The sequence below is a fragment of the Nomascus leucogenys genome, chromosome 18, assembly GCF_006542625.1.
Source record: "Nomascus leucogenys isolate Asia chromosome 18, Asia_NLE_v1, whole genome shotgun sequence".
NCBI classification, from domain to species: domain Eukaryota; kingdom Metazoa; phylum Chordata; class Mammalia; order Primates; family Hylobatidae; genus Nomascus; species Nomascus leucogenys.
In genome coordinates, this window is record NC_044398.1 from 92223120 (window position 1) to 92241720 (window position 18601).

An 18601-nucleotide genomic window follows, 5' to 3' on the forward strand; every position below is an offset into this window, starting at 1 on the left:
GATCTGAACTATCTCGGAATCTCTTTATTCAGGTGTTCCTTAACTCTAGGATGCAGGTTCCCTAGTGGTCCGAGCTTCCAGCAGCCAGAGTTTGGAGAAGCGAAGGGGACACTGGTGGATCTCCACCGTGAAAATTGGCGCTTTGGGAATGTCCAAAATTTCCAGGGCAACCGTCCGTCGCCCCTCCTCTACCCTGCCTCCTTTTAAAGGAGAAACGGAGTCCCAAAGAGGCATGCAGCAAGGTGCAGCGGAAGCCCGGGTTTCCTTCGGCTTTTGCGGCCTCAGCATTATGTCTAGGTTTGAACTGTGTTCAGTCTCTTTTCCCTCCCCCTATTCGATACGCAGAGCGAATTCGATTTCAGATCTGAGGGCAGACCCGAACCAGGAAAGCAGTTCAGACGCGAGCGCCCCGAGGGGCGGAGCGAGGCGGTACCCGCCCCCTGGCGGCCGGGTCCAATCAGCGCGGGCGTTGAGCCGGCCAATTAGCGCGTGCAGGGGGCGGCCTGCCAATGAGCTCTGGGCCGCTCGGGAGGCGGAGCTCCGAGCACTACCGGGAGGGAGACGCGGCGGCCGCAGCCATGGGCGCTGGGCCTGCGGGGGCGCGGAGGGGGGCGCGAGGACCTGCGGGGCCGGGCGGGAGAGACGGCTGCCGGGACCGGCCCTAGACACTGAGCCGCGGTGGGATCCCCGCCGGCTCTGCGAGGCCCTGCGAGCGCCAGGGAGGCGCCTCGAGGGAGCCGGGCAGTCGCCGGCCACTTCAGGAGGGCCCGCCTCGCCGCCCGGGCGGTCGAGAGGGCCTTGGGGGCACTTCTAGCGGTGCGGTGACCCGTCCGGCGCATTTCGGGGGTCGGGGCGCGTTTGCAAGGGGACATCTGGAGCCCGGCCCTGCTTCTGTCGGGCTCCAGGGTACCCCTGGATGGCTGCGCTGTGCCCTCGCCGGCCGCCCGGGCGCCGCAGCGGCTGAGTTCGCCGGGGTCGCCGGGCCGCCGCCGCCCTTGCCACCCGCTGCATGCTCGGCGCCCGGGTCGCGGCCCACCTGGACGCACTGGGCCCCCTGGTCCCCTACGTGCCGCCGCCGCTGCTGCCCTCTATGTTCTTCGTGGGCCTGTTCTTCGTCAATGTGCTGATCCTGTACTACGCCTTCCTCATGGAGTACATTGTCCTCAACGTGGGCCTCGTCTTCCTGCCCGAGGACATGGACCAGGCGCTCGTGGACCTCGGCGTGCTCTCCGACCCCGGCTCTGGCCTTTACGATGCTGACTCGGAGCTCGACGTCTTTGATGGGTACTTGGAGTAGGGTCTCGACTGCCGTTCCCCTCTTCCCTCCACTATCCGCAACCCACGCCCTGGAGCAGCCGCCCAGATCATGCCGCCGCAGCTGGTTGGGGGCACCATCTGGACCGGGATGGTTCCCCAGGAGGAGACCCTCCCCTGCCTCCGAGGCCTGTAAGTGCCCTCTCTGAACAGGATGAGGGCGGGTTGGGGCGCTGGTAAGGGAGAGGGAGGCATCCCCAGGCCGGATACACACCCCTCCCTCAGGCTTCTCCTCCGTTCACCTCCTCCAGGTCTAACTGGATGGCAGGAATGGCCAGACTCCTCATAAGCCCTTCGTTTGGCTGGAAAGCTTCCCCCAGCAAAGGGGACAGTGGTGAAAAGGAAGGGGACCCCGAGACTAAGTTACATTTGGGGTAGCCCTGTGACTTACCCCCCAAAGCTTATGGAAAAAGCCTTCGCTCCCAAATCCATTTGAGGCAGAGCTGTCAGCTCCTCCCCCAGTCCTCATCCTGGCTTGATGATGACCTTGGCTTTTGGGGGATTCTTGCTTGTCCTAGAAGGATAAAGATTTAGGGGTGTCAGAAGACACAGGGAGCCAGGCACGAATCACCTTTGTACTGTGGCCCTTGGGGTGGCTGGGTGGGGATTAAGTGCAGGGGCTCCAGGCCAAGGCTGTGAGAGGAGGAATCCCAAGGAAAGAAGCCTGTACTTCCTTTTGGCCTTGGGTTTGCTGCTATTTTGGAGTCAGGTTTCAGGGTGCCCCAGCTCATCAGTTCTGCAGCTCAGAACTGCAGGGGATACCAGTTTTGTGGGCTCCCTTCACAGAACAGGCAGGCAGGGAGCTGGTGCTAGGGCTCGCTTTGTCTGCAGTGTTTGCAAGCACTCGGGGCTCTTAGGTCCTCGGGAGAAGGGACCACAGGGTCATTGCACTGAGATGGTCAAGTCCTGTGTTTGGGGCTGTGACGAGGGAGCTTTGCATCCAGCATCCAGCCCACTGTGTATGTGAGAGGTAGGGAAATGAAGGTCCAGGAAGGAGTAAGACTTGGTCATAGTCACAAGGAACAGAGGCAGCTGGACTCAATGAGAGAGAACACATGAGCCAGACAAGCTGTCAGGCAGCCACCAGGTCTGGTGAGGGTCACAGGGCAGGCAGGAATGCCTTGGCTCAGCCCCTGAGGCTGGACAGTACTGGAGTGTCACTGGGCACAGGGCCTAAGTGGCAATGAAGAGGGGATGCTGAGATATGGTGGGCAAGGGCTCCTTTAGGAAAAGGGACACTAATGCCATTCACCCCAAGCAGGCTGAGTCCACCCCTCTCCTGCATTGCCTGGCTTTGCCAAGACAACCACAGGCAGAGGGTGTCTTAGTTCAGTCTGCTATAACAGAACACTATAGGCTGGGGGACTTAAACATTTATTTCTTATTGTTCTTATAAGGGCGCTAATCCCATCCATGAAGGCTCTGCCTTCATGACCTAATCACCTCCCTAAGGCCTCACCCCGCAATACCATCATTTGGGATCAGGGTTTCAACATATGAAGTTTGAGGAGACAGAAACATTGAGTCTGTTGCAGATGGTGGTACAGGATGGGGTAGGACCTACTGACAGCATAGCTGGGGGCAGAGGGCTCTCCTAATGGGTTCACAGTGAGATTTCTTTGAAGAAGCTTCAGTTGAGCTCAGTAAGATCTTAGCAAGAACCAAGTGCCAGGGGGAGTGTGTGCCAGGTGCTCTGCACACCTCCCCAGCCTGCCTGCCTGCCTGCCTGCCTGTGATCCATCCGTCCGTTCTTTTACAGAACAAATGCTTGTTTGCTCAGTACAGTGCCGGGTGAGTGAACACGGTGAACGAGACAGACCCAGCCTTGGCCCTTTGGCACTTGGTGAGGAAGACTAGTAGGAACCCAAACAAGAGAATCAGAATTTTTTGGAACTATTAAGGCAGGCAAGAAGGACATGAGCTTCCCTGTTGTGTTCACTGCCATGTCCTCAGCACTTAAAACTGTGCCTGGCATCTAGTAGATGGTCTCTGTAGGTGTAGACATGGAGTGAAACAGAAGTGAAACGGTAGAATAGAGATGGTGGGCTGCTTTAGCTGAGGGGTCAGAGAAAGCCTCTCTAAGGAGATGATGCTTTTGAGCAGAGCCTTAATTTGATAGAATGATCTGGAGAAAAGCAGTCCAGGCTGAGGGAACCAGTAGTGCCAAGACCTTCAGGTGAGAGAGAGTTGGTTTTTCCAGCAACCAAAAGGAGGCCCATGTGGCTGGAGAACAGCCCCAGGAGAGGTCAGTGAGGTGGGTGGGAGCCACACCATGGAGGACCTGGAAGGCCATAGCCAAGAGCAGCGGAAAGCCATTGGAAGGTTCTAGACAGGAGATGACACAATCCCATTCCCATTTTGCAAAAATGACTCTGGCAATTGTGGACAGAATGAGCTGAGGTGTAAGAGGGGAAGCAGGGCCACCACCTCGGATGCTGTTAGTTGTCCAGGCCAGAGGTGACAGAGGCTTGGTTGAGGGGAGTTTAGTGAAGATAGAGAAACATGAACAGACTGAGAACAACTCTTAAAAGTAGAACCTATGGAATCCATTCAAAATCTGTACTGAGCATTGATTCTATTGCAGTCCTGGGTCTAGGCCCTTTGCATATGCACTCACTCATTCAACAGACTTTGACTCTGCCTGCTCTTCTGCCAGGCCATGTGCTAAGGCCCTGCGATCCCAAGATAAATCCTTGTCTCCAAGCCAAGCATTTGACTTTGAAGCAGTGTAACTTGGTGAAGAACGTCTTATTTTATCTCTTTACCACATCAACAGAAACACTTCCCCTTCCAAATGAAAACATTGGCATATTCTGAACTAAAAACTGAATCCCAAATGCTTCGACATATTTTGCAGCAAACGCTGTTTAAGCAGAAACACCAGGAAGTATCTCTCAGGGACACCGTTGCAAAGCTCTCGGGGTATCAGGCCCTGACCCTGGGGAGTGGGGAGGCCTGGAGAAGTGGTGGAAGCCATGCGCAGCCTTCCCTCCTCCCCACCCTCAAATCCAAGCCAAGGAGGCCTTGCCCCCGAGTGCCGAGGAAGCTCAGAACCCCAGGGTATGAGAGGGGTGGCTAGAAGCAGGGAAGCCGCCAGGAAAGACCTCAAGATGATCTGACCGAGCGTCGTCTCCAGGCCCCTTTCCATAAGCAGGGGAACGCCAGTAGTCAGTCCTGCGCTTTCTCAGCTGTTCTCGTGGTCACGTGTGTTCCCCACACGCCAATCCAGGAAACAGTGACTAAGGGCGTGGAGCATGTCACGCAGTGGGGCCCAGGATGAATCTCAAGATGAATAGGTGCACCCACTTTTGCTCCCTCTTTTTTTTTTCTCTTATGTGTGGACCCACATAATTCAGTTCCTGAAACATTTGCTGAGCACCTACTTGAGGAGGCAGTATTAGGGTCATGGTTAAGAGCCAGGGCCCTGGGTTCACATCCCAGGGTAGCTGTGACCTTGGGCATGCTGCTTAACCTCCCTGTATTTTGGTTTCCTCTTCTAGAAGATGGAAATAATGAAAATCTCCCTTGTTGTGAGGATAAAGTGAGATATACATAAAGCACTTAGACCTCTTTGTATATAGTAAGAGATGTATTAATATTAACCACTCATATTCATAGTCAGATACAATGGAAAGCGTGTTATACCCGTGCCCTTGTGAATGTACAATCCTGCACCTATACTTGTGCATGAATATTTATATCCCATGAGCAGAAGAGGATAGGCTGCCTGAGTGCCAGGGAGGTCCAGGTCTAGTAGCTGGGGGAGACTTCCACTCTGCCTTCCCAGCCCCAGGACCCTTAGGAGACCTTTCTTGCTGCCCTGTGATCCCCAGGGCACCAGAACCCTGGAGAGCCGGCTCTGTGGTTTTCCTAGAGTGTTCACTGTTGCCCAGGAGCAGGGAATGGGGAATCGGGAGCTCCCTCCTTCCCAGAAGAAAGGGCCGCAGTGGCTGGCCTGGGAGCCAGGGAGAGTCCTCATGTCCCAGCAGTTCTGGTGCAGAGGCAGCTCAGTTGGATTATTCGTCCCGGTTCCTAATGAAAGTGAAAGCTGCTGGTACCTGCCAGCCCTCTCTTGGCACACAGCGAGCTGAGAATGCAGAGACTAGAGAACATTGCCACCAGAGTCGGCTGGTCGTGGTGCAGCTCAGATTTGGAGCTGAGGGTTATCAGACACATTGGTCTATCTTATTCCAGGATTTCCTAGGCTTCAGTTATCTCCCAGCTAGGAACCACAGCTGCTCCTTCCTAACCTGGTCCCTCCTTGCCAATTTGTGGCCTGTGCTATCAGCAGAACCCCAGTGCCGGACATATACCTGCCCAGGTCAGAAACCCAAACCTTCCGCAGGGACACAGTCAGATTCGAGTTATAGGAGATCCCACAGCCAGGGGTCAGGGCGGATGCAGGAAACCAGGCCAGGAAGCTGTGGCTGTCATCTAAGCAAGAGACAGACAATGGTGACGGAGGCAAGTACACCTCCAGGCCTGACCACCTCTCCAGCTCTGCTCCTGACATGAGGCTCACCCAGAAGGTCCTTGGCCACAGGGTACATTGGTGCCAGCTGCATCTTCAGACAGGAGAAAACCCCAGTATGTGTCTCCAGGCAGTGAGATGTCAAGGGCCCCCTCTCTTAGCCCTGAATTATACAAACTGGAGATTTCAGCCAAGAAACAGGCAGGGTCTGCCCCACTTACAGCTCATGTGTCTGTTTTGCTGAACTAAGAAAGTGAGGGCTCTTCTCAATTTGGATATTCATATTTCTGATTTATCTGCTAGCTTTCCTCCCAGAACTTCTGAAAGCATACTCTGCTTTTGGGAAACCTAAGATCACAATAAAAGTGGCAGACGTCTTTATCCCCGTCTCACAAATAAACGGAGGCACAGAATGGGGAAGTGGAGGCCGAGGGAACAAAGCCAAGTAAGACTGCCAGCCCGGTTCCCTGGCCACAGCACCGAGGGTTTGAGGGGTGCCTCCAGTGAGGGCTCCCCATCCCCGACCTTGGAACACCAGCTCCTAGTTTCTGTCAGGCCTGTTTCATACGGACTCTTGCAACTTTTTCCTGAATTAAAAACAAACAAACAAAAACCTCTGTTATGAAATAATTTCACACTTACAGAAAAGTTGCAAGAGCACAAAGAATGCCCACCCAAATTCGCCAGTTGCACCAATTAGCACTTTGCTCATGTACACGTGCATGCTTTTCCCTCTGTATATCCATGGCTGTGTATATGCACACACGTGTATATGTGTAATTTTCATAAGTATTTGAAAATGGGTTCATTATGCGCCTCTAGTCCTAAATAATTCAGTGTTTATTTCCTTAGAACAAGGACAAATGTGCGTAACCACAGTAGGGTTGTCAAAATCAGCAAATCTACTATTGATACAATATACAATCCTATGACCAATCTCATCTACAACTTTATTCAAATTTTATGGAGGCTGAGGTGGGAGGATCACTTGAGTTTGAAACCAGCCTGGGCAACATAGTGGGACCCCATCTCTACAAAATGTAGGAAAAAAAAATAGCCAGGTGTGGTGGTACACGCCCATAATCCCAGTTACTCGGAAGGCTCAGGCAGGAGGATTGTTTGAGTCCGGGAGTTCAAGGCTGCAGCGAGTTATTATTGCACCACTGCACTCCAGCCCGGGCGACTGAGCAAGACCCTGTCTTAAAAAAAAAAAAAAAAAATTGTCCTAATAGTGTCCCTTCACAATAAAAAGTGGAGGGTTGAGGTCCAGGATGCAATCCCAGATCAGCTTTTGCATTAATCTCAAGCCTTCTTCAGTCTGGATCAGCTCCTCAGTCTGTCTTTATCTCTCGTGACATTGACATATTAGAAGAGTACAAGGCTGGTGTTTTGTAAACTGTCTCTCAGTTTGGGTTTGTCTGATGGTTACACTCGAGATTAGATTCAGATGAGGCATTCTTGGCAGGAATATTGCAGAAGTGAGTGTGTGTCTTCAGTGCATCTTATCGAGAGGCACGTGCCGTCTGTCCCCTTTCTGGCGATGTTAACTTTGATCAGTTGGTGAAGGTGGTGTCTGCCAGGTCTTTCCACTGTCAAGTTACTATTATTCCCTTTATAATTTGCAGTTTAAGATGAAATGCACTAGTTTTAGTGCTTTGTTTGTAAAACTACTTTTTTATGTGAATTTATTTTTTAAAAAATGTCTGTGTCACTAAAAAGAAAATCATCACTTGGCATGGATAAAAACACTAACTGCCAAAGTCATTAACTTTTGGCCAAATACCAAAGTCAGCTAAAGACACAGGGCCTTGGCCTGCTCTCTTTGTTAAAAAGAGATTAACAACTGTCAGGTGATAAACATAAGATATACCAGCACTAAACTGAACTTTCTCCTCTAAATAATCATAAGGATTGACCAAAAACTGAAAAGCAAATCACTTGCTCACTATGTGTGATTCCTTGTTACTTAGGGTCACCTCCATGTACCCTCTAAAATTGTTGCTTACATGCTTTGCGGTTGGACATATTTTGGTTTAAATCCCAGCTCCACCAACACCTCAGACTTCATCTCCTAAGCCTCGGTTTCCTTCTCCGTAAAACAGGGATAATAGTAGCACCTGCCTAAGGGCTTGTGCAAATTGGATTGGGATAGTGAATGATGTATAGTCGGTGCTTGCTTAATGAATGATGTGGTCAATGTCAATGGTGTGTCAGACCCTGAAGGGGCTCTAGCCCAGGAAGCCTTCCCCCTTTCCTTGGGTGCCCTTCCTCCTGAGGACTGGTTACCAAGGAGGGTGTGTCTGTGTGGGCAGCCTTTGAAGTAGCCCAAGGGCGGTGATAATTGGTACCCAGCAAGTCCCCAGGTGATGCTGGTGCCCTCACAACTGCCATCCCAGGCCCCAAGCTTAGAGTGGCGGGGAACTCCCTCTAGGGTAAGGCTTCATTCCTGGGAGTCCTTCCTGGCAAGGGGCTTGGCTGGGTCGTTAAAAATAACTGCCTTTCCCACATCTCCATCACTTGCCCCAAGCATCACCCTGTGAAGTCGCCAAGGAAGGTTCCATTAGACAAGGGAGGAAACTGAGGCTTGCAGAAGTTCGATGACTCACCTCAGATACCTATCTATGAGGTGGCAGCATTGGGCTCCTGGCCACACTGTCCTGATGCTTCCCCCAGTGAGGTGGTCTGCTGGAGGCGTCCCAGGGTGGCAGTGAATATGCAGCAGCGTATCAGATCGGCTTTCAGGGCCCTGACACCCCCTGAGCACCTACTACTTTGCCCTTTTAACTGGCACCAGGCTCAGTTGTACAGGCCAAGGGTATCAAGCTAGACTTCCTGGTTCCATTTTCATTGTATTTTTAGCATTGCCTTCTGTGTATGACAAATTTTACTGCTTTGGGTGTTATATGGTGACATAAATGATATTATTAAAAAATTGGAATTTAAAAAGTACATTGGTTTAAAATACTAAGTAAATAATAGTCCAGGTGGTTCTTGGATGTGGCAGGACCTGGAGGAAGGCACTGGGCAAGTGCTACCCTTCCAGAGGCCTCAGGGAGTCTTGGGTGTGACCAGCTGGAGGCACATGGTAGACCAGGCATCTTCACGAAGCCTGCTGCTGATCAGCTTTGGCAGTCAACGTGCAAATCCGAAGCCAGGTTTGAGAAAGTGGTCATCATTTCTCTGTGACGTTGGCTTTTCTCAGGGACATGGACCTGTGCAGAGACAGGCAGCTTTTCCTTTGCCATCTGTCTCCTTCTGGCCATCAGGAGATGGCCAGACCCCAGCCATGCCTTCATTCTGAGATAAGGTAGAGACCCTCCTGCCACATAGCCTGTCACCAGCGTGGAGCATCAGAATGGCTGTGTGAGTAGGGGAGGGTGACATCTGTCTTTAGCCACTTTAATTGATTGTTTGGTACATGGAGAAAGGAATGAGCAATGGGTTTCTAGAAGGCAAGGTCTTTGAAGGAGGAAAAGTGGTGTTGCTTTCAGAAGGCCCCCAGCCTTGAGAAGGTTCCCTGGAAGTATTGGTTTCTACCTGGGAACAGGTGGGGCTAAGGAGGGAAGGAACCACCATATACTGATGCCTCATGTGTGCTGGGTATTGTCAGGCACTCCAGGGACACAAACAGCCCAATGCGGTGGGCATTGTCCTATTTTCCAGATGAAGAAACTGGCCCAGAGAGGGTGGGTGACTCGTCTGAGGTCACACAGCCAGGAAGGGACAGAACCACAATCAGCGCAGACAGGCTAAATCCAGATCTCACACTGTTTGCCCTGAGGAGCAGGACAGTGGGCAGCTGAACTCCAGGAAAGAATCCCCTTCTACCACTTTCAGAGCCTTGCCCACCAGTGCCCGTAAAACACCAGGGCCATCTTCTTACTTAAGCCACATCCTGAACCAGGCAGCTTCTCTGCAGAGTTATTGAGCTAAGACATTGCTTCACGAAGGGGATCTAGTACCCAACTGTCATTCTGACTACAGAAACCAGCCAGCCAGCCGCGTCCTCTGTCCAGCTCTGGGGAATGGCTGGAATGAAAGGTTACGGTTTCAGAAAGGGGGAAAAAAATCTAGTGGCTGATTTGGGAGGCCGAGGCGGGCGGATCACGAGGTCAGGAGATCGAGACCACGGTGAAACCCCGTCTCTACTAAAAAATACAAAAAATTAGCCGGGCGTGGTGGTGGGCGCCTGTAGTCCCAGCTACTCAGGAGGCTGAGGCAGGAGAATGGCGTGAACCCGGGAGGCAGAGGTTGCAGTGAGCCGAGATCGCGCCACTGCACTCCAGCCCGGGTGACAGAGCGAGACTCCGTCACAAAAAAAAAAAGAAAAAAAAAAAAAAAAAAAAAAAAAAATCTAGTGGCTGGTAACTTGTCTGCTGTGCTCTAATGATGTCAGAAGGTTGGATAACCTGCTGCCCTGGGTTCTATAAGCTGCAGCTCTGGGGTGCTTTTCAGCCTGGGGTTCTTGATGCCTTAGAGCAAACTTGTTCAATCCGTGGTGCGGCCTGTAGGCTGCATACGGCTCAGGATGGCTTTGACTGTGGCCCGACACAGATTCATAAACTTTCTTAAAACGTTTTGAGATTTTAGCCTGGCCAACATGGTGAAACCCCATCTCTACTAAAAATACATAAATTAGCCAGGCATGGTGGCATGCGCCTGTAGTCCCAGCTACTCAGGAGGCTGAGGCACGAGAATTGCTTGAACCTGGAACTGCAACGAGCCAAGATCACGCCACTGCACTCCAGCCTGGGTGACAAAGCAAGACCCTGTCTCAAAAAAAAGAAAAAAAGAAAGAATTTTTTTTTTGGTTGATTTGTGGTTTTTTTTGTTTGTTTGTTTTTGTTTTTGTTTTGCGATTTTTTTTAATTTTTTTTAATTTTTTTTAGCTCATGAGCTATCATTAGTGTATTTTATATGAGGCCCAAGACAGTTCTTCCACTGTGGCCCAGGGAAGCCAAAAGATTGGATACCCCTGTCTTAGAGAAAAGGGATGAACCTACAATGCCGAGTGGTTTCAGCTTTGGGGTCAGGCCACGGGGGTTCAAATCCTGGCTCTGCCATTTAGGAGCTGTGTGGCCTTGCACAGCTTGCGTAACCTCTCTGAGCTCCATGTGAAATGCAGGGATGATGGTCCTACTTGGCCCTACTTCCTAGAGTTGTTTTTGAGGAATAAGTGAGTAAAGACATGAATTAGAGTAGTACAAGGTGAACACGAAGTAAATGCTTCATAAATGTCAAGTGTCACAATTTTCATTTAGGGTTTGCCAAGGCTGCCATTGCAAGACACAGGAGCGAAGGGGTTGATCTCTAATAGCCAAAGTGGGTGACAGATGAGAATTGAACCGTGTCCCACAACATCGTCCAGCCCTACATGTGGAAGCCTGGGGTCACATCCCTGTCCTTGACTCACTGTGTGACTTCAGGCAGAGGTCACCACCCTCTCTGGGCCCTTTCATTCTCTGCTATGGCATGAGTGGGACCAGCTTGGATCAAAGTCCTCAAACCTCATACAACACTGTCAGCAGCTTTTCCTGTATCTGCCTGTTACCTGAACTATTAACAGTTTTCTTTAAATTGGCTCCTTTTAAAGTGAAATGTTTTGAAAAGAGAAACTTTTGTGTTTTTTTGAGACAGAGTCTCACTCTGTCACCTAGGCTATACTGCAGTGGCACGATCTCTGCTCGCTGTAACCTCTGCCTCCCTAGCTCAAGCGATTCTCCTGCCTCAGCCTCCCGAGTAGCTGGGACTACAGGCACCTGCCACCATGCCCAGCTAATTTTGTATTTTTGTTTGTTTGTTTTTAGTAGAGATGGGGTTTCACCATGTTGGCCAGGCTAGTCTCGACCTCAGTTCGCCATGTTGGCCAGGCTGGTCTCAAGCTCCTGACCTCAATTCGCCATGTTGGCCAGGCTGGCCTCAAACTCCTGACCTCAAGTGATCCACCCACCTTAGCCTCCCAAAGTGTTGGGGTTACAGGCATGAGCCACTTTGAAAAGAAAAACTATATTACTACCAGAAATGGAAACTTGGCGTCACTTGCTATAAATTGAAGGTAACCCTACAGATAAACACAATGAAAACAGGAGTGTTAGTAAATTCCACGTGTAGCCCATTCAGAGTGGAGATCTGCACACAAGAGGGCAGCTAGAGCCAGACTAGCGCCTGGCTGGGACTGTCGGGGAGGCAGTTTGTGGTCACGGGATTGGGAGAGGAGTGAGGCCCTCACCGAGTGATTCCATCTTCTCTTTTTTTTTGAGACAGGGTCTCTGTCACCCAGGCTGGGTGCAGCGGCACAGTCATAGTTTACTGCAGCCTTGAACTGCTGGGCTCACGCAATTCTCCTCCTCAGCCTTCCAAGTAGCTGAGACTACACCATGCCTGGCGAATTTGTAAATTTTTTGTAGAGACAGAGTCTCACTGTGTTGCCCAGGCTGGTCTCAAACTGCTGGCTCAAGTGATCCTCCCACCCCGGCCTCCCAGAGTGCTGGGATTACAAGCATGAACCACTCTATCCAGCTGATTCCATGTTCTCTAACATCCCATCCACACAAACCTGAGATGGGCTCAAGGATGACCACAGGCCTTGGAGATCTCTGCAATGAGAATCTGTGCGGCTGAATCTGAGTAAAGGATTCTGCTTCAGGCTGCTGGCCAGCAGGTGCCTCAGGAGCAGCCTGGTGGAGGGCAGCTATGGGGGACATTAGCTCTGAATGCACTTACAGCCTGGGCACCAAGCAGGCTCTGGAGGCAGAGAAAGGCCTCAGCAAAGAAGAGCAGGTCAACCTGCAAGGAAGAGTGAGTGGAGGGAAGGGGGCAAGGCACCCACAGCCTCTGCTAAAGTCTCATGGCACTTAGCAGGGTCCTCAGCCTCTGCTAAGAGCCCAGGAAATGGTAGCTGCTCTCATTCAGACCATTTCCATCGTTATTGCCAAGCCAGTGCCAGCTTGGCCTCTCATAGCTGTGCATCTTTAGGCAGGTTACTTGGCTTCTCTGAACCTCAATTTCTTATCCTATAAAATGATAAGAACCTCAGTTTCTTATCCTATATGATTCATGGGTCTCAATGGAAACAGTTCCGCCCCCTTAGGTCGACCTTGGAAATATGGTAGGAGGGCATTTTTAGTTGTTGTAGTGGCCAGGGGTGCTACTGGCATTTAGTGGCTTGGAGCCAGGGATGCTACTAAATACTCAGTGCCCAGAACAGCCACCCCACATCCAAGAATTGTCCTACCCCAAGTATCAATAGCACCCTGTCAAACAACAATACATGTCACATGTTTAACATACAAGTTCTGCGAGATGTTCAGTGAAGTTTGTGAAAGGGATAGTGAGCTGGCAGATGAGGCTTAGAATCAGAGCAGGGCTTGAGGGGGCTGCAGAGGGGTTGGGCATGGGGACAAGAGGTGCTGCAGAGACACTGGCACCCAGCTAGGCACACAGAGAAGGCAGTGGGAAACGGGGACGTGCCAGGGGCCAGGCCATGGAGATGATGCTGCATCCTGGGAGAAAGAGCCAAGTGGGGCTGCTGAGTAACTTGGCTGTGGCTAGTGCCTTCCTGTAGGTTGCAAAACATTTTTCCGGGCAAGGTGGGAGGTGTTGCCAAGCCCTGCCCACTACCCAGCGCTGGCTTAGCTGGCCCAGAGCTGCAAGTCAGCCCTCAGACCCTGGGTGACTCCCGAGCAGGCTGCACCAGCATCCCCCTCCTCCCTCCCAATAAACAGGACAGTCCTTCCTCTCCCATGTGACATTGTGCTGGTTCTCCAGCCCAGGGTCTCTGAGAAATTAGGCAGATTCATTAAAAAGAGTTTTGTATTTGCAGAAAGACATTTTCAGCCTGAGTCTGGGCCTCCCAGTGGTTCCCTAAATTCGAGGGATGGAGGAAGACTTCCCTACCCCACCCCAAGTCTCCTGAGCCTGGTGGATTGGTCCCTGTCCCCAGCCAACCTGGTGGCAGGGTGGGGCTTCCATGCTAGTAACCCCCCTTTTTCCTTCTTGTTAGGCCTGCTCCCCTCAAAAGCTTCGTGCCAACAAAGAGGTTCCTGTTTGGACCCAGGAGAGTGGAAGAGAGATTGGGACTGAGTGCTGAGGTTGGGAAAGCACCTGCTCCCACAGAAGGGGGAAGGCAAGGGGCATCCCAAGACCTCATCTGCCTGCAGCGTCACACCGATGGCCTGGCCTTGGCTTCTGATTATTTGCAACTGCGATGGATGTTTACAGGAACCCAGCCAGAGTTTGCCTCCCTGCACTTCATCCCGGAGCGCACCTGCTTCCCCCACTTCACCTTTGGAGAGGACACTTCAAACTGCGGACACACACAAAAGCGACTCCCAGCTCCGTTCGACGTGAGTTGAGCCTTCAGGCCAGCTGGGTTTAGCCCGAGGCTGGTCTTAGATGCAGCGCCTGTTTCAGGGAGTGACTCAGAAGACAAAGAAGCTGAGGAAGCTGTTGGGGGGCTGAGGGTGGGATTCTGGCTTCTTCATTTCAGGTTACTCGTTCTCCAGCAAGTTGGCAAAACAGACATCATGCTGGTGAGTGCCACGTTACTCCCCTGGCTGGAAATGCTTTTCTGAAAGTATGAGTGTTGTGCCTACTTAATTCTGATAAACCTGTTTAAGCAATACTTAGGAGGCTGACTTCTTTGGATTAAAAAAATGTATGCAACTCCAACCCCTGGGGCCCTGCCTTTTTTTTTTAACTTTGAGATTCGGGAAAGGAGTTCTAGGCAGAACCTTGTGGCTGACAAACAGCAGAAGATCAGGGCCTCCCAAGTTGGAGATCCAGTGGGGTTCAGAGGGTCTGCCCCAGTCAGGCTGGCGTGAAAATCCCAGGCTGGCCCTCTGCCCCACTCCACAAGCCAGGGACAGCATTTGGGATGTGGTGGGAAAAGCCTGAAGGCCAAGCTGGAAACCAGGCCTGAATCCCATAGAAGTGGGCCTGGGTATCCCCTGTGCCAGGCACATGGTAGACCTTCATTAAAGATGGGGGGAAGGGCTTGGCACGGTGGCTCATACCTGTAATCCCAGCACTTTGGGAGGCTGAGGCAGGCAGATCACTTGAGGTCAGGAGTTCGAGACCAGCCTGGCCACCATGGTGAAACCCTGTCTCTACTAAAAATACAAAAAAATTAGCCAGGCGTAGTGGCGCACACCTATAGTCCCAGCTACTCAGGAGGCTGAGGCAGGAGAATTGCTTGAACCCAGGGAGGCAGAGGTTGCAGTGAGTTGAGATCACGCCACTGCACTCCAGCCTGGGCAACAGAGCAAGAGAAGGATTAAATGAGTGGAATTGGGTCAGCTTGCAGTTTCATGGAATACTAGCAGTAATTCTCTCCAGTTGGCAGAGCACTTGATTTCAAAGCATCTTCACATACACACCAAGTGAAGCAGGGTACAAATGATTGACCCCTTTCTACAGGAAAGGAGACTGAGGTGTGGGAGAGTACAGGCAGCAGAACTCTGGGGGGAGACAGTTGTAGCACCACTTGCCCTCATGTGATGCTAAAGAAAGAAAAACTACAAAATCTGAAAAGAAGACATTTGAGAGGCCCAAGGAAAAAGGTGAGCGTGAGGAGGGAGATGTTTGCATTCAGAGAGAGGCCTGAGAGGAAAAGTGACCATTTGGAAGGTGTGCGGACTTAAATCCACTGGACGTGGAATTGCACCATCATGCCCTGGTTCCTCCGAGCAGCGCTTTACCACCTGACAAATGGGGTTCAAGGGCACTTCCGGCACACTGTGCCTGTGCCTGCAGAGAGATCCTCCAAAGAAGTCAGAAATCCATTCCTTTATAGGAGTGTGACTGTAAGTATCACTTAGATCTGTGACACAGGGACAGTAATTTATCCACATCTTAGGATGACTGTGTGTTAACTACAAAAAGGTGCCCCTCTGGGTTAAAAGGCTCCACACCAGGACTCCCAGCTTGGCAAGCAGAACCCAGACTGGTTTGCAGCCCCCATGTTTCCCCTTGTCCAGGTGCCTTTGTGCAGTGTACAGACTGGCCAACCTTACCTGGCAGCCCTGTCCAAAGAGTTTTTTTAATTTGCTAAAATATAAGACTCACCAGGGCAGGAACATCTTATTCATGACTGTGCACTCAGTACGTATTTGTAGAATGAATGAAACAGTTAGGTGAGGATTATTTGTTCATTTTATGTTTATTGAGCACCTATTATACACAGGCGCCTTGCTGGGTACAGAGGGCACAGCAGTGTACAAAGCAAGATGTTTCCCGCCCTCCTGGAGCTCATGTCCTAGGACAAGAGCAGACTGCATAAATAAGTGAAAAAGATAAACCAGTGATGGGGTTTGAGAGTGGGGCGAGTCCTGAAGGATGAGAAATCGGCCACATGGAGAGCTGGGAGGAACATTCCAGCCAGAGGCAAGAATGAAACACAGATATATGTAATAATGACAGCCAACATGTTACTGAGCTCTAATTCTCAACATATTATCTCACCACACCTTCACATAATCCTATAAAGAAGGTGCTGTGATTATGCCCATTTTACAAATGAGGAGACTGAGGCACAGAGAACTAGCTTGCATAAGTAAGTGGTAAGGTGGGCGTCGAGCCCAGGCAACATCGTTCTAGAGTCTCTGCCACTTGCCCCTGGACTCTTATCCCTCTTGAGTAGGAGTTTAGCACAGTGTCTGACACACAGTCATCACTTGTTGAGCTAATACTTTCTGAGCGCTTTGAATTTCCCTTGCACTGTGATAAGGGCCTTGCATGTATCAGCTCATTAAATAAACAGTAGTGGCCAGGTGTGGTGGCTCACACCTGTAATCCCAGCACTTTGGGAGGCCAAGGCAGACAGATTACCTGAGGTCAGGAGTTTGAGATCAGCCTGGCCAACATGGTGAAACTCCACCTCTACTAAAAATACAAAAATTAGCCAAGCGTGCTGGTGCATTCCTGTAATCCCAGCTACTTGGGAGGCTGAGGTGGGAGAATTGCTTGAACCCAGGAGGCAGGGGTTGCAGTGAGCCAAGATCACGCCACTGCACTCCAGCGTGGGCAACAAGAGTGAAAACTCTGTCTCAAAAAAATAAAATAATAAACAGTAGCTATAATTAACAAATCATTACTGTGAATAACTGCAGGCTGTGACCTCATTTCATCATCACACAGACCAAAAGCAGTGGGTCAGACCAAAAACCTGGCACGTGGCACAGTGGATGATTAGAGCACACCTCAGTGCTCACTCCTGTAGCTGCACACACAGGAGGCCCATGGCCTCTGTAGAGTCTACAAGTGCAGGGATCCCTTGCAGGGTGACACCTGAGCTGTTTACAAGCTGAAACTGGATGGCAGCACCTGATACCCTTTGCAGCCAGTTCGAGGCAGGAGGTGCTTGCCTGTCTGCAAAGATCATCAGCCACGCAGCCGGGTCTAGATCCCTCAGACCCTCTTGACACCCAACTCTCACTTGCTGGGGAGAGGAGCAGAGCTTGGGAATCAGGCTGATCCTGTGGGCATTGGGGCTGGTGAGCTGGAGCTGAACAGGCAGCTCCCACTGCCACAAGGAGTAAGCTAAGCTGTCTCGAATTGGGGCTTCTGAGCAGACTATGCCCAAGTGAGAAGCAACAGTCATGCCAGCAGCTTGCTGGGTAGAAAGCAGAGCTGCCAAGTCCCTTTCGGGCTCACTGCAGCCAAGGCGGGACTCCATCTCCACTAAAAACCAGCTCACTCCCAGGACAGAGCTGTGTGTCAGAGGCAGGGGCAAACGTTCCCCTTGGTACAGCTTTTGGTGCTTCAACCTTTCTCATCCCCAAACAATGAATTTTCCACTGAATTATAGGAAGCCACAAAGAAAAGTCCTCTCAGAAAAGAGGACTTGAGCCAAGGTGGGCTCTGGTGTATGCGTGTGTGTGTGTGTGTGTGTGTGTATGTGTGTGTACATGCACACACGTGCATGTGCACATGTGGTGAAAGGAGGGTGGGTAGGAGAGTAGCAATCCTTGTCACACTGGCCAACAAAATATGGCAGAAGTGGGCTGGGTGTGGTGGTTCACACCTATAATCCTAGCACTTTGGGAGGCTGAGGCAGAAAAATCACTTGAGGCCAGGAGTTCAAGACCTGCCTGGGCAACATAGTGAGACCCTGGCTCTACAAAAATAAAACTAAAGATTAGCTGGGCTTGGTGACTCACACCGGTAGTCCCAGCTATTTGGGAGGCTGAGGTGGGAGGATCACTTGAGCCCAGGAGGTTGAGGCTGCAGTGAGCCGTGATCATACCACTGCATTCCAGACTGGGTGACAGAGCGAGACCCTGCCTCTTAAAATATATATATATATGTATGGCAGAAGTAATACTGTGTGACTTCTAAGGCTAGGTTATGAAAAGTGGTCTCTATCCCCTCCTGTCTCTCTTTTTCTCTCTCTTTTTGGGACACCGTCCAACCTAGCCACCATGCTATGAGGAAGCCCAACTAGCCCACATGGAGGGGTCTCAGCCAACTATTCCTTAGTGGAACCAAGGCCCCCAGCCAACAGCCAGCATTGCCTGCCAGACATACAGGAGAAAGAGTCTTCAGGTGACCCCAGCCCAACCCTCAAGCTGCACCACCTGACACAGAGTAGGACAGAAGGAGCTGTCCCTGCTGAGCCCTGCTCAAATGACAGATACGTGAGCAGAATAAATGTGTGTGTTGTTTTAAGCTACTATGATTTGGGGTGGCTTGTTACGTATTAGATAACCAGAGCAGTGGGTACCCCAAAATGGTAACAGGGTATGAACTCAAACCCTGGACCTGCCTGTGACATTAAAGAGACATTTATAATGTAGTGAAAAAAGACACAGGAAATGA

The 18601-nt window shown here is 51.1% G+C and overlaps 1 protein-coding gene across 1 annotated transcript; it reads left to right on the top strand.

Moving 5' to 3' along the window:
- The first annotated feature begins 547 nt into the window (after positions 1–547).
- DEXI (Dexi homolog) lies at positions 548–14455 on the top strand. Its single transcript, XM_003269274.4, has 2 exons — positions 548–1446; positions 13788–14455. The coding sequence occupies exon 1, from the start codon at positions 1010–1012 to the stop codon at positions 1295–1297; it is 288 nt and encodes a 95-aa protein (XP_003269322.1). The 5' UTR covers positions 548–1009; the 3' UTR covers positions 1298–1446; positions 13788–14455.
- Positions 14456–18601: the final 4146 nt, after the last annotated feature.